Source organism: Hyaena hyaena, unplaced genomic scaffold (genome assembly GCF_003009895.1).
Source record: "Hyaena hyaena isolate Hyena2069 unplaced genomic scaffold, ASM300989v1 scaffold_123, whole genome shotgun sequence".
Classification (NCBI taxonomy): domain Eukaryota; kingdom Metazoa; phylum Chordata; class Mammalia; order Carnivora; family Hyaenidae; genus Hyaena; species Hyaena hyaena.
The window spans coordinates 3,045,353-3,060,960 of NW_024080756.1; the positions used below are offsets into that span (position 1 = coordinate 3,045,353).

A 15,608-nucleotide genomic window follows, 5' to 3' on the forward strand; every position below is an offset into this window, starting at 1 on the left:
CAAAAAGACAATGTACCTAAAATTGCAAAGTGTATCATGCTGTTCAAATGAAGAACAATTTGCTACAATAATATTATACTTATCAAGGGAAACAGAGAATAGATTTTCAAGTTTTCTTTTAAAAATATTTGATGGATTGTAGCCAATGGATTGAGTCATGCATCTAACAATTTTTGGTGAAATTCTTATACTGGGCCATTATTATCTGCAATCAATGTAAAGATTATCTAGAAAAAAGTAAGCTGGTCAGAGAAATATTGTCTAATTGCCAAAAGGCCTAAAACTCATATTAACGAGTGATGGCAAAAACCAGTGGAATGAAGAGAATGAATGATGGGCCACCAATTCTACTATATTTACTATATATTCAAATAGTTATCTTGGCATCAGTTAATTTGCAGTCTTAGAAACATATGAATCTTTCCAAAGATCAGATTATTTCTTACCCAAACAGATAGTTATTGCCTTCCCCTTCCTGCCACTCCTCTAAGCATAATATTGAAGGACTAACTGTCTAGACCACAGAAACTTTAGAAGGGGGAGCCTTCCACATAGTTGTGGAAGAAATTAGAAAGGAAATATGATAATGGCTGAGACATAACCCTGCATGAAGTAATTTGTCTGTCTAGTCTTCAAAATTCATCTCCTATGGACAAAGCACATATTTCAGAGACAGAAACTGAGGGAAGAAAAGAGAAGGAATATGTAAGTCTATGTAGAGGGACTGAACAATGAGGCGCTGCTGAAGAGAATGGGGGGGGGAAGGCCATTTAAATAGACAGCGGTAGTACAGTCAGCATCTTGACACTGCCATGCTTTCCATCAGCTTCAGAAAGTCAGTCTCGAAGCTGTTTCTTTAGTCGTATAAAATTCCCTTGCACAAGAATATTGGGAAAGGTTTTCTCTGATAAAGTAGATAAAGGGTTCCACACTAAGTTGTCCTTTTTCTCCTCAGAGGAAAGCCCAGTTTGCATAACAGGTGATAGGAGCTAAAATGCAAACAATAGAAGCCAACATACTAGCTTATAAATCTAAGCAAACTGTGTAATTTTTACATGTGATGTAAAATTTTACATGTGATGTCATTTTCTCAGAGTGTTTTGTTTTTCATTGGTGCTTATAATTTTGTAAAAAACAATACTTTCAGTTTGAGAACTCCTAGTCAAAGGAGTCTCCTAATTATTAAAAAGTTGTATGCCTAGGTGTGCGCCTGTGTGGCTCAGTTGGTTAAGCATCTGACTTCAGCTCAGGTCATGATCTCACAGTTTGTGAGTTCGAGCCCTGTGTTGGGCTCTGCACTGACAGTGTGAGCCCGCTTTGAATTCCCCATCCCCGGCCCTTTCTCTGCCTCTCCCCAACTTGCTCTCTTTCTCTCTCAAAAATAAAATAAAGTTTTTTTTAAAAAGTTGTATGCCTAAAGAATAGCAAAAAGGAGAAATTAGAACCCTTGTGAAATGTTGGTGGGAACGTAAGTGGTGCAGCCACCATTTACAGAGGAACAGCATAGTTCTTCAAAAACTTAAAGATAGAATTAGCCTATGGTCCAGCAATTCGACTTCTGGTCCAGCACTGAAAGCAGGGATTCAAAGAGATATTTGCACACCTATGTTCATAAAGGCATTATTCACAATAGGCAAAAGGTGGAAGCAATTTGAGTGTTCAATGGCCTAGGTTTGTGGGAGAAGACCACATGATATGATAATTAGGCTCCAGGCTCTGACAGATGGTAAATAGGATATATACATAAAATGGAAAACTACTCAATCTTGAAAAGGAAGGAAAATCTGACACATGCTGCAACATGGATAAAACTTGAGAACGTTATGCTAAGTGGAATAAGCCAGTCACAAAAGGATGTATGATCACTGTATGATTCCATTTATATGAGGTATCTAGAGTAGTCACATTCACTGAGACAGTACAGAGAATGGTGGAGGCTAGGAGATGGGGGAGGGGAATAAGGGTTATTGTTCAATGGGTACAGAATTCCAGTTTTGCAAGGTGAAAAGAGTTCTAGAGATGGATGGTGGTGATGGCTGCACAACAATGTGACTATAATTAATGCCACTAAACTGTATACTTAAAAATGGCTAAGATGGTAAATATTATGTTATATAATATTTCATATATATATATATGTATATATATATATATATATGAAAAACTGGGCCAGTGTCTCCTAACCTTTTTTTCATAATTGCTCCCTCCACAAGGACTCATTTTAGACTTTTTCCCCTAACAGTCCTCCTCCAAAGAAATGTTAATACTGGAGATATGCCACATATCTGTATAGTATGTATATATGTGCTTTACCTGGTAAAAAAGTAAGATTTTTTTGTCCTCCAAGAACTACTTTTTTAAAAAAAATGTTATTTATTTTTGAGAGAGCACAAGCGGGGTAGGGCCTGAGAGAGGGAGACAGAGGATCCCAAGCGGCTCTGCACTGACAGGCTGACAGCAGCAAACCCAATATGGGGCTCGAAATCACAAACCATGAGATCATGACCTGGGCCAAAGTCAGATGCTCAACCAAATGAGCCACTCAGTGCCCCTCCAAGAACTACATTCTACCCTGGACATTATCATCCTTATTGAGAATGCATATATCAGGCTGTAATGACATGAGATGAGACTCTGTGAGAGCACCATACAGGATTTCTGACTGGTATATGTTAGAAGTACAAGTAGGCATCATAAAATCATAGACTAAAAGAAATCTATGAGCAAAACTATAAAGAACCATCTCTTCATCCATTCTTTTACTCATTTTCTAACTTTTTATGTGTTAGACCCTCTACTAAACACTGAGGATACAATAATGAACAAAAATATACATGTTCCTTACCCTCATAGTACTTATAATTCAGTGAGTGAAACAAATATTAATCAATACTCACACAAATAAATGTAAAACAGTAACCTCAGTAAGTGCCTCAAAAGAGATACTTGGTGTTATAGGGAGGCCAGCAGGAGTTCCCTGTGAAAGTGATGGTAGAGCTGAGGTTGGAAGGTGAAAAGGCTTTAACTAGACAAAGGAGGAAGAAGATCTTCCAATGTAGGGGAGGTAGATTGTGCAAAGGACCTGTGGCCAGAGGGAGCAGGACTCACAAGAAACCAAAAGACATGAATGACTGAGACACTGTGATCCAGGTGGAAAGTAATGCAAAATGAAACTAGCCCAAAGTTTCTCGAACTTGGCACTATTTACATTTTGGGTTTAAATTTTTTTGTTGTGGGAGGCTGTCCTGACCATCGCAAGATATTTAGCATCATTCCTGGCCTTTACCCCCTAGATGCCAGTAGCACTTACCTGCAAGTTGTGACAACCAAAAATGTCTCCAGACATGGCCAAATGTCCTCTAGGGAGCAAAATCACATTTGGTTCAGAATGACTGGAGAGAGATAAGCAGGGGCCAGACTGTGTAGTCCCTGTTAAGGAGTTTTGCTTTATTCTGTAAGTGATGGGATTCTTTCCAGGGATATTAAAGTGATGGAAAGAAGACAATCAAAGCTACATTTCTTTTTCTTTAGTAGTTTTTTTAGTGTTTATTTCTTTTTGAGAGAGAGAGACAGAGCATGATTTGGGGAGAGGCAGAGAGAGAGAGGGAGACACAGAATCTGAAACAGGCTCCAGGCTCTGAGCTGTCAGCACAGAACCTGGTGCAGAACTCAAACTCATGAGCCATGAGATCATGACCTGAGCTGAAGTTGGAAGCCCAACAGACTGAGCCACCCAAGGTGCCCCTAAAAACTGCACTTCTAAAAGATCTTCGGTCAGCATTGAGTAAAATGAAGGAAAGGAGAGCTCAAGCTAGAAGCAATGTTGATAGGCCAATTAAGAGGATAAACCAGTTTAGAAGCTCCTAGACTAGTCCTGGTGAATGCTAATTACAGCTTAGACTCAGATGATGGGTGGTGGAGATGCAGAGAAGTGATGGATTGGAGAGATAGGAAGTCAAATCACCAGGAGTTGGCGACAGACTAAACATGTAGGGTGAGGCAGAAGGAGATGGCAGGAATGATTCATGCTGGAGGAAGTGACTGGGTGATGGTGCTGTTGACTAAAACGGGCAAGTTGGAGATGGGCTAGGTTTGTGGGAGAAGACCACATGATATGATCATGTTAAATTTAAGGGGCCTTTGAGATGCCCAGGAACAGATGCCAAATAGGTCATTGGATAGGTGGATCTGGAGTTCTAGGAGGTCTGATTACAGATATCAGGGAGCCAATGGTCTAAAGAAGGTAATCTCGGTGGTAAAAGTGTATGGCCTCCTAAAGAAGGAATATAGGAGAAAACAATGAGGTCCTAAGACTGGGGCTTAAGTATGGCTCCTATTTAATGACCTGATACAGAAAAATACACCTCAGGCATAAGCAAAGGGATGGCTGGAAAGTTGGTGAGACTAAAGAGAATGTGGAGTCTCAGAGGGCCAGGGAAGTGAGTGAGTCAGGAAGTAGGGAGCGCACAATGTTTCCAGCAGTGCTATTGACAATAGTCAAGATATGAAAAGAGCCCACATGTCCATCAACAGAGGAAAGGATAAAGAAGATGTGGTACACACACACACACACACACACACACATACACACACACACAATGGAGTATTACTTGGCCATCAAAAAGAATGAAGTCTTGCCATTTTCAACAACGCAGATGGAACTAGAGGGCATTATGCTAAGTAAAATTAGTCAGAGAAAGACAAATATGACTTCACTCGTGTGAAATTTAAGATACAAAACAGATGAACATAAGGGAATGGAAGCAAAAATAATATAAAAACAGGGAAGGGGACAAAACATAAGAGACTCTTAAATATATAGAGAACAAACTGAGGGTTGCTGGAGGGGTTGTGGGTAGGGGGATGGGCTAAATGGGTGATGGGCATGAAGGAGGACTTGTTGGGATGAGCACTGGGTGTTATATGTAGGGGATGTATCACTGGACTCTACTCCTGAAATCATTATTGCACTATATGCTAACTAACTGGGATGTAAATTAAAATAATAATAATAATATTAATAATAATAATAATAATAATAAAAAGAAGCAGGAGTGTAAAACTATGTCACATGCTCCTGAGAGATTACATAAGATGGCTGAAGAAAGTCTGCTGGATATGGAGAAAAGGTCACTGTTGGTCTTAGTGAAAGTGGTTTGGTTTGATGGAGATGGGAGCCAGTTGGGGTTGGGTGAGGAGTAGGAGTTGAAGAAATAGAGACAGTAAATATAGATCACATCTTGGGAGGTTGTATTGTAAGGAGGGAAGACGAAAGGAGGTGGGGAAGGGCAAGAGGATCTTTTAAAATGAGAGAGATGTGAGGGGCATATGAGTGGCTCCGTTGGTTATCTGAGTTCAGCTCAGGTCATGATCTCACAGTTCATGGGTTTGAGACCCACGTCAGGCTCGCTCCTGTCAGCACAAAGCCTGCTTCGGGTCCTCTGTCCCCTTCTTTCAGTGCCCCTCCACTGCTCATGCTCTCTCTCTCAAAAATAAATAAACATTAACAAATAAAATAAATAAAATAAAATAAAAAGGAGAGGGATGTGAGCATGTTTCAGTGTCAATTGGGAAAGCTGGTTGAGAGGAGTTGGGTATCCATGAAGAAGGGATGCTTCAGAGATGGGAGGGAATGGTCACAGATAAGGGGGACAGAGTTGTTCCCTACAGAACCGAAGGAAGTGGAGAGGAGGGTGTGAGCCAGCGGGTCTGTGTAAGGGGAGGTGGAGAAGCAGAGGGACTTCTGCTGAGACAGAGTGAAGAGTGGGCATGAGGTGGGCTTGAGAAGAGTGAAGTTTGAAATTGTGAGAATCATGATTAGGAAAATTATTCTCAGGATGAAACAGTTCCTCAGTCATCTGAGAGAAATTATGATTGGAATACCCAGGTTACTTGCACTAGTATCCTAGAGCTGCCATAAGAAACACCACAAAGTGAGTGGCTCATAACAACCTGGAGAGAACTTCATTCCATCATAATGCTGGATGTTACAAGTCCCAAATCAAGATGTCAGCAGGGCCATGCTCCCTCTGAAGTCTCCAGGGGAAGATCCTTCCTTGCCCCTCCTAGCATCTGGCAGCTGCTAGTAATCCTGGCTGTTACTTGGCATTCCTTGGCTTCTAGATGCGTCATTCCAGTCTCTGCCCCTGTCCTCACATGGCTTTCTCCCCTCTGTAATCTGTCTCCATGTTTTCCTCTTCTTATAGGAACATCAGTCATTGGGGGCCCCTGGGTAGCTCCATTGGTTAAGTGTCTGACTTTGGCTCGGCTCATGATCTTGCGGTTTGTGGTTCAAGCCCCACATAGGGCTCTGTGCTAACAGCTCAGAGCCTGGAGCCTGCTTCAGATTCTCTGTGTGTGTCTCTCTCTCTCTGCCCCTCCCCTGCTACTGCTCCCCCATCCCCTCAAAAATAATTTTTAAAAAATTTTTTAATTAACATTAAAAAAAAGAACATTAGTCATTGGATTAGGGCTCACCCTACTCCACTATGACCTCATCTTAACCTATGTATATCTGCAAAGACTCCATTTCCATATTAGGTCACATTCACAGGTTTTGGGTGGACATGAATTTTATAGGAATGCTGTCAATTCAATATATATATTACTAAGACATTAGATTGTGTTAATGCATTTTTAAAGCATTTGTATAATTAAAATTAAAAAGTTTTTGGATTTTTTTTTTAAATTTATTTCTAGGAGACAGAGAGAGAGACAGCGTGAGCAGGGGAGGGTCAGAGAGAGAGGGAGTCACAGACTGAAACAGGCTCCAGGCTCTGAGCTGGCAGTCAGCACAGAGCCCGACGCGGGGCTCGAACCCACGAACCGCGAGATCATGACCTAAGCGAAAGTCGGACGCTTAACCGACTAAGCCACCCAGGCGCCCCTAAAATTAAAAAGTTTTTAACAGCTAATGTTTATAGATCTCAAGTGCTTCATAAGCAGTGTCACATACTCCCTGTAACAATTGTTGGGATATCTCCACTGTCCTCATGTTACAGATGAGGAAACAGAGGCTAAGAGTAGCTGAGTGACTTGCCTAGGGTGAGATCCTGGCAGAGCTAAGACCTGAACACAGACACTCTGATCAATAACACTCAGCTCTATTGCCTGCTATTTTCCAGGTAACATGGAGTTAATCAGAGAAAAACTTAATCAGCTACTTATCTATCTCACTACCCTTCCCTGCCAATATTCTTTACTCATATCTCTTTCTCACATACAGTGCTCTATGCATTCATCACGTCTACAGCTCCATACTGACAGCCCACTGCATGAGAACAGAAGCCTACTGTTTGGTCCATTTGGGCTGGCAAAATATAACTCTTTTCTGGTAACTTCTGCACTTGGCTTTCTTTCCCCAGGTCCACAGTATCCAATTCATGGAGTTCTCAGAAGTGGAGAACCAGGATGACTACTACAGCATAGAAGCTGGTTATGTCTACACCCAGGACCAGCAAGGAGTGCATGTCATGTATGATGAAGCCCTGAGTGATCTGAAGGAGCTGGAGGTGGAAATGCTGCTTGTAGCCAGCCATTACATTGAGAAAGAGAAAGGTCAGAAGTGAAATTTTAAAAAATCAACCAGCCAAACAAACAACAAACACTAAGGGCTTTTAACACCTTCCACCTCGAAACATAAATGCATATCCAATAGTATCTGAAAACTCAGTAAGTGCATGTACCTCCCCAGCATACACCTGCTTTAGAGAAGATATGGTTCTGTTTCTAGCTCAAGTCCCTCATCTAGTTGGAGACTGTCACTTCTCTTTCAAAGCTTCATTATAATTCTGACTGTTGTTTAGACTCTGTTTCTCACCAGGTGCAGGGGGTGTCATGCAGGGCCCTGAGAGAAGCAAAGTAAGCAAGTGAAGATGATGATTCTTTTTTCCCAAGAGACAAAAAAGTGATCAATCTTGAGGAAACAGCAGTTAGAAGCAGAGACACCCTGGGCTTCCTAACAAAAACCCAACAGAATAAGCACCAAAAGGAGAAACCATTTTTCAGGGTAATCAAATAACCTATACTCTGGATTCTCTTCTTCCTTCTGGCGTCACTCAAATGTATGCAATTTTAGAAATAGGTGAGGAAAGAAGAATCCTTTTGGAATAATATGATGACATTAGCATTATATTTGGAAAGAGCTTAGAGTTTCTAAACATATTGCAACACCTAAAAGGAAATTTAGCAAGGGTTTGTGCTATTTGTAATATATGTAGTTGGTAATTAACAATAATTCATTTTGGGGCATGTGGGTGGCTCAGTCAGTTAAGTGTCCAACTCTCGGTTTCAGCTCAGGTCATGATCTCATAGTTCATGAGTTCGAGCCCCATGTCGGGCTCTGCGTTGCCAGTGCGGAGCCTGCTTGGGATTCTCTCTCTCCCATCTGCCCCTCCCTCTCTCTCTAAAAATAAATAAATAAACTTAAAAAAAAGAATAATTTATTTTAATATTGTTATAAAATACTGCTCAAAGAATGTTTGACAACTAACCTTTCAGAGTCAGACAGAATCAACTTAACATTGGATTGAACTCTGCCCTCTTTGCTACAGACTGTGGGTGTATGAATCATGGGATACAGTGATGGCATCCAATGTTCTAGGGCATTTAATTTCAGCTTTTAGCTTTTATCTTTACTGGTTATTCTACATACTGATGCATCATTTTTACTAATATTAATTTATAATACCATGCAACTATTTCAAGCTGCTACGAATGTAATTTGATTGAAACAGTCAGTAGTTATTTAGCCATATGAGCAAGAGCATCTTTCAGCTGAGCTAGTGAGTATGTAGTCATCCATTGTGGAATGATTTCCCAACTTCTGCTAAAGAAATTCCTGATCGAAATCTTTCTCTTATTCAGTACCCATCATGTACATGATAATTATTGAACTCAAAGTTCAGCACCTGAAACTCTCTTTCTTTTTGTATTTCATTCTGAAATACACCACTCAAAAATTAAAAGCAATACTAATGCCGATATTTCCCACTATAAATTAACATTAATATAGTGGGAAAATATTTTAGCTGAATATGACAATGATTACCTTTATTGATTTAAGCTAGAAATTAACATAATTAAGGAATATCTTAGAAGCTACTCTGAGAAGTTTTGACTTGGCTAATATCACTTGGAAGAGCAGGTTGAACTGGGTTTGTTGTTAAACCACCAGGGACCTATTTTAAGAGAAGGTGAAATGTATATTTTGCCTTTAAATTACAGGTTTGAGGATATTTTCGTGAAGATTTCATATTAACTGAATTTTGGTTATATTTCTAAAATTACCCTTTAAGACTAAAATTAAAACATAAAAAAAAACACCTCTCTTTGACTTAAAAGTCAACAAGTGTGAACTTAGGTCCCAGATTTGGCCAATGGCTCTCCAGCTGATTCTTAGGAACCACTGTGACTGATTCAGTGTTTCCATTCCTGAGATGGAGCTGACAGTTCAAGGGCTGTTTTTCAAATGAAAATAGCTCCATGGAAAGGCCTGTCTCTGGTCATTCTCATCTTCCCTTCTCTCCCAGGTCACAAAGAGGGCAGCAAGTCAAATACTGGCCAAGACTGGGGATGGGCCCATGCAAGTGTGGACAGATTTGCTGTGCTATATGACATATGGACCTGGGAAGCAGCTCTTCTAGAAAATAAGCGCCAGGTATTTTTCTCTAGAAAACAAAACATCTGTTAAGCATTCTTATAAAACCCAGTATTTAAAACAAAACAACAAACAAAAGCCTCAGTGGGTCTTTTAGTGCAGCTCCTAATACAGTAAATAATTATTTTATTTAAATAATCTCGGCTAGTTGTAAGGATGTGAATAATAAGTTTATTTTCTTTACTGTGGTTCCTTGTTAACAGAAAATAAAATGTGAAGGGTACTACTTTGTCTTAAGGCATAATTTGTTAGAGGGCTGTATAATTTAGGCTCTTATATATGTTTTTAGTGAGAATGGGTGATGATTCCATTCACATTGTCCTGTCAGGGATGAGCGTCGCTATGCTAAACACAAAAAAAACTGACTTTATTATGGCCTTTAGAAAGACACCACGTGTGGGTGGGGCAAGCAGTTGGGCAAGGTGTGCTCAGAGCTGCAAGTTACGAGAGTAAGTGTAAAGCAATGAAAGGGCAGCTTGCTAAATTCATCATCATACCATCAATGGCTCATATAGTAATAAATGAAACATTGCCCTTCATTTGTATCCTCAGCATGGATTATTAGCCCTTCTGATGATCACCAACTGTTGGGAGTTTATTCATCAAACATTAAGTGATCTGTGTCTCAGGAACTGTTTTAGACATTAGGAACATATGGATAAGTAAGAAAAAATAATCTCTGTTTTTAAGGAATTGCTAGTCTATAAAAGTTGATCCAACCTCTAAGTAAAAATTACAAGCGACCTACAGCTTACAACTGAGACACATGCAACATCCCCAGAGACCACAGCAGAGGAGGAATTTGTCCTGTGGAGGGCTATTGGAGTAAAGGAAGTGTTGGCAAGTCTTCTCAGAGGAATAGATCTTTATTTAATCCTACTACTAAGAGATACGTAAGATATTGTCTGCCAGAGAAGGAAAATTTCTTTTTTCAAATATTTTTTTAACTTTTATTTATTTTTGAGATCACTTCTCAGCCTTTTGGCTAAGATCAAGTGTAGTATTTATTTTTGATAGACAGAGCGTGAGCAGGGAAGGGTCAGAGAGAGAGAGGGAGACACAGAATCTGAAACAGGCTCTAGGTTCTGAGCTGTCAGCACAGAGCCTGACATGGGGCTTGAACCCACGAACCATGAGATCATGACCTGAGCCGAAGTCAAATGCTCAACCGACTGAGCCTCTCAGGTGCCCCAAGCTTCTTAAGCAAAGGAAACAGCATTAGCGATGTCAGGGAAGTGTAAAATGAGGATGGCGAATTTGGAGAACAAGAAGACTCCTATGGCTAGGCTTAAACGGCATGATGAGAAACGAGCTGTATGTGTTTCAGGTGCAGGCTGTGAAGGGCCTGCCAATCCACACGCCTTTTACGGTTTATTTTATGAGCAAAGAGGAGCCACTCCCGAGTTTCAGAAAGGGAGAAATATGATCATAGCTGTTTTCACCAGCTGCTGGGGTATTAGTGTGGAGAATGGACTGGAGTAGAGCTCATGCAGAAAAGCAGTGCAGTTATTGCAACGGTGACCTGGAGAGGAGGACGGGACCTACACCAAGAATGGAACAGTAAGGAGAGGAAGGAGGGGCAGACTTGAGAACACTTTGCAGAAGTGGAAATGGCAGGATTTGGAGACCAGACACTGGGGTGAGAGAATAAGGGTGGAATTAAAAGTTTCTCAGGGTCAGGAAGGAGGCTATTAACTGAAATGGAATGCAGGAGGAGGGACACTTTGGAGGGAAAGATAATACTGAGTCTTCCACAACAGGCACGTGAGGAGAGTTTATTACATACAACTCAGGTGTGAACATTTTGTGGGAGGTATAGGTTTGAAGGTCAGGAGCAGGTATGAGCTGAGATATGAAGGTGAATGTTGAACCAGAGTAATGAATCGAATGACTAGGAAAAGCCAGAGATGTCTGAAATGCAGCCCTGGGTAATTCTTAAATTTAAGGGGAAGGTCACAGAACAAGAATCCATGAGAGAAACAAGAAGTAGCCAAAGAAACTGGAGGAAAGGGGCGCTTGGGTGGCTCAGTCAGTTAAGCATCCAACTTCGGCTAAGGTCATGATCTCACAGTTTGTGGGTTCAAGCCCCGCCTCAGGCTCTGTGCTGACAGTTAAGAGCCTGGAGCCTGCTTCAGATTCTGTGTCTCCGTCTCTCTCTGACGTGTCTCCGTCTCTCTCTGACCCTTCCCTGCTCATGCTGTCTCTCTCTCTCAGAAATAAAAAAAAAAAAAAATTAAATTAAAAAAAAAGAAATGGATAGTATGATGAAAGCCAATGGGTGGAAAAACATTTTAATTAGGAGAGGACAATTACTAACTAGTGTGGCATGCAGTGAAACATCAAGAAAGAAGACTCCTAAATATCAGGCAGTGGGGTCAGTCCCCTGGGTCATTGCCAGCTTTGTAGGACTCTCAGAGGGGGTATGGGGGTGGAAGCCAGCTTAGGGTGCACCATGATGTGGTCAGAAGATGGGGAAGTGGAAATGTTTTCTTTGAATTGTTTTTCTAGTAGATTAGATGGTTTACCATTTCATCTACTCTCTGGTCTATTACTCACAGAGATGTAGGTCACCCAGTTTTTGAAAACACCTGGCTGAGCTTAAAGGGTGGGAGCCTTGGGCTTTGAAAACCGTTCCTCTTTTGAAAGGGAACTGGCCTCTACAGAGTTTGCATCTGCAACCTCGATCTCTGCCAGTTAGAAACTTCCTTTGATCAACTAAGAGATCAAGACGCAAAGTGTGGTGACTGAACAGGCTACATTAAATGTACATAAGACAGAATCCCTGAACTCAACAAGTTCATTGTTGAAACATGAGTTTTAAGCAGCCCCTCTTTTCTGGGCTCTCTCTCCACACCTTCCCTTTCAGTGTTTCCGGGCCTCCTACAGAGGCCCCAGGCAGAACTCAATGGCAGTGGAAAAATGGAAGGGCAGCGAGGACTGAAAAATCCATTTCTGCAGACTTTGGCCTACACTCCATTCTGTGCTAAGCTACCAGGGCTGTTCTCTAGTTTCCTCTATGGTAAATAAAATTATTTTAAGTTAAAAAAAATCATTGAAAATGTCTCCCTCCTTTCTACCCTGACAATAAGTTCTCTATAAAAACTGAGCTATCTGTGCCAAAACTGTGAAACGTGGCCTTCTAAATCAGGAATTCTGTCAAAAGAGCCTATTTCTAGTGGATAAACTGTATTTTTATCTAGAGTACAATTGATTTCTCCCAGTACTGAGTCTGCTGCCAAGTTTGCTCAGCTGTTTTTGATTGTGAAATATATTGGAATCACTAGAGTTAAGAATTGCTCAAACACACTGGGTTGTCTTGAATCCTTAAAGTAACCATTTTATGTATAGATTCTCATAAAATTAGGGCTGATATGAATTTAGGTGGATTAAGGAACTCTTAGAGAAGCCAGGCATCAGCTGTCCTGGCTCCTAAGTGACACTTGCTCCAAATGCTAATTCTCTCTACAGCCACCAGAGGACACATTTTCTGGGTAATTTGAATTCATGTTTAGAGAAAGAATGAGAGGAAGGAAGGAAGGAAGGAAGGAAGGAAGGAAGGAAGGAAGGAAGGAAGGAAGGAAGGAAGGAAGGAAGGAAGGAAGGAAGGAAGGAAGGAAGGAAGGAAGGAAGGAAGGAAGGAAGGAAGGAAGGAAAGGAAGGAAGGGAAAGAAAGGGAAGGAAGGAAGGAAAAAAGAAAAAAAAAGAAATCTGTGACAATTATGGCTAACATTGATTTTCTGTTTTGTACTTTTATTTGATCTAAAATGCTATTTTTTTAAAGTCTTTTTAAGTCCCAGAAATATAAAACACTTGAGGTAAAAATATTATAAACACAGAAAGGTTTGAGATTATTCATTTTAGTTTTTTTTCAATTTTCTCCAATATTTGATGCCTACCGTCAGTGTGTACCATGCATTATTTTGCCTGAGAGTTGGTCCTTGACACACACAGGTGATATTTGACAGGCGAGGAAGACTTCTTAGACAAATACCAGCCCAGGGTTTAAATGGAAATGGGCCAGTTAGCAAACAGATAATAAATAGAATCTGTGAGGCAGAAAGATCCTGGTCTTACCCCTGTTGGGAAAGTATTAATAATAAAATTATGCGAGGGTCCATCTGAGAGCTTCTCGACATTGAGGCAAAAGCTTTAAAAAGCCTAATCAATTTAAAAAGAGAGCCACGTTTTCCTTTTCAATAACCAGTGTTGCCAGTTAAATTATGACAATATGTGGGATATACTAAACAAGTGTTTGTTGTTTATCAGAAATCCAGATTTAACCAGATGACCTGTATTTTTATTTGCTAAATCTGGCAATCCTGTAAACAACGAAAGTGAGCTTGGCAAATTAGCACCGACCTCTGCAACCTGGTATCAGCCGATTGTAATCACCAGCAAGAACCCTCCCCACAAACTTCTGCCAAATAGCTAAACAATAGGGCTCTTTGTATAAAAAACAGGTCAAGGCGTACAAATACTATAAACCAGCTCCTGGGATTGCCTTGGCTCAGTCAAAAAGGTTCAAGTTAGTCCAGAGTGATTTAAGGAAGTAATTGTTTCTTTCCTAATCTCCCAATTTAGGCTATTAAGTGACACCTTTCTTACCCGTCACTCCCTCCTTTCTGCTTTGTCCTCCACTATTTAATTATTGACTGTTATTCTAGACTAAAGCTCAGCAAAGGGAACAGGTAACTTAGATCACCCTGCTTGTTTCACTGTCCCCAGGACTCCCTTAAAGGATGGGAGATCTCCACCTTTCTTCATTCCTCACTCTGAGATGTGTGAGTTCCTAACCTGTGAGTGCATTGTGTATTCTGAGATTTTAGCCTCCTTTGGTGTTTTCTCTTTCATACTAAGGTTGACCAAAGGTCCCTGAGACCAATGTTTCCCAAAGGGCATCCTGCAAAACTAGGTGCTAAATACAGGGCCCTAGGATCTCCCTCTTTGTGTTTTAGCATTGAAGCCCGGATACTGCACATCTATTAATAAGGCAGTATTTTGATTCCTAGTCTGCTTTTATTCTCAAGTGTTTACTTCTCTGGGGAGCCTTGGAAACCATGATTAGAAAGATGGAGACACTCCTGGCTTTTCCTGTCACATATTCATGTAGTGCTTGCACCTTCTCGGTTCTTTCTGATTTTGCATTCTTTTCTTAGCTATGGACTCCACACAAAGATAGGGGCTTTTTATCGCCTTCAAGGAAATTTCTTAGTTTGTTAAGAAGAGGGTTGACTTCCTGGCCTCAAGCCACCAGGAAGACCAACACCCAAGGAAACAAAACACACTCTTTCTCTGGTGCATCTCAAAGTGTGCTAGGCTGTCAGGTTGGTAGAAATTGCAACCTCAGCAATTCACTCCTTGCTGCCAATTAAATGCACACACTGGGCAAGCCTATGTGTCTTTTTTAAAACTAATTTATATATATATATATCATTTACTGTCAAGTTAGCTAACATACGGTGTATATACAGTGTGCTCTTGGTTTTGGGGGTAGGTTCCCATGATTCATCACTTACATACAACACCCAGGGCTCATCCCAACAAGTGCTCTCCTCAATGCCCATCACCCATTTCCCCTCCTCTCCCCCCCCCATCAACCCTCAGTTTGTTCTCTGTATTAAAGAGTCTCTTATGGTTTGCCTCCCTCTGTTTGAAACTATTTTTCCCCTTCCCTTCCCCCATGGTCTTCTGTTACATTTCTCAAGTTCCACATATGAGTGAAAACATATGATAACTGTCTTTTTCTGATGGACTTATTTCACTTAGCATAATACCCACCAGTTCCATCCATGTTGTTGCAAATGGCAGGATTTCATTCTTTCTCATTGCCAAGTAGTCTTCCATTGTATATATAAACCACATCTTCTTTATCCATTTATCAGTTGATGGACATTTGACTCTTTCCATAATTTGGCTATCGTTGATAGCACTGCTGTAAACATTGGGGTAC

General features: G+C 40.7%; 1 protein-coding gene across 1 annotated transcript in view; it reads left to right on the forward strand.

Moving 5' to 3' along the window:
- LOC120235219 overlaps positions 1 to 15,608 on the forward strand; it is a 91,031-nt gene that overhangs the window by 29,711 nt on the left and 45,712 nt on the right. Inside the window, exons 11-12 of the mRNA XM_039237411.1 lie at positions 7,365 to 7,557; positions 9,531 to 9,658. Of these exons, the coding sequence (XP_039093342.1) occupies positions 7,365 to 7,557; positions 9,531 to 9,658 (321 nt within the window). The remainder of the gene's footprint in view (positions 1 to 7,364; positions 7,558 to 9,530; positions 9,659 to 15,608) is intronic.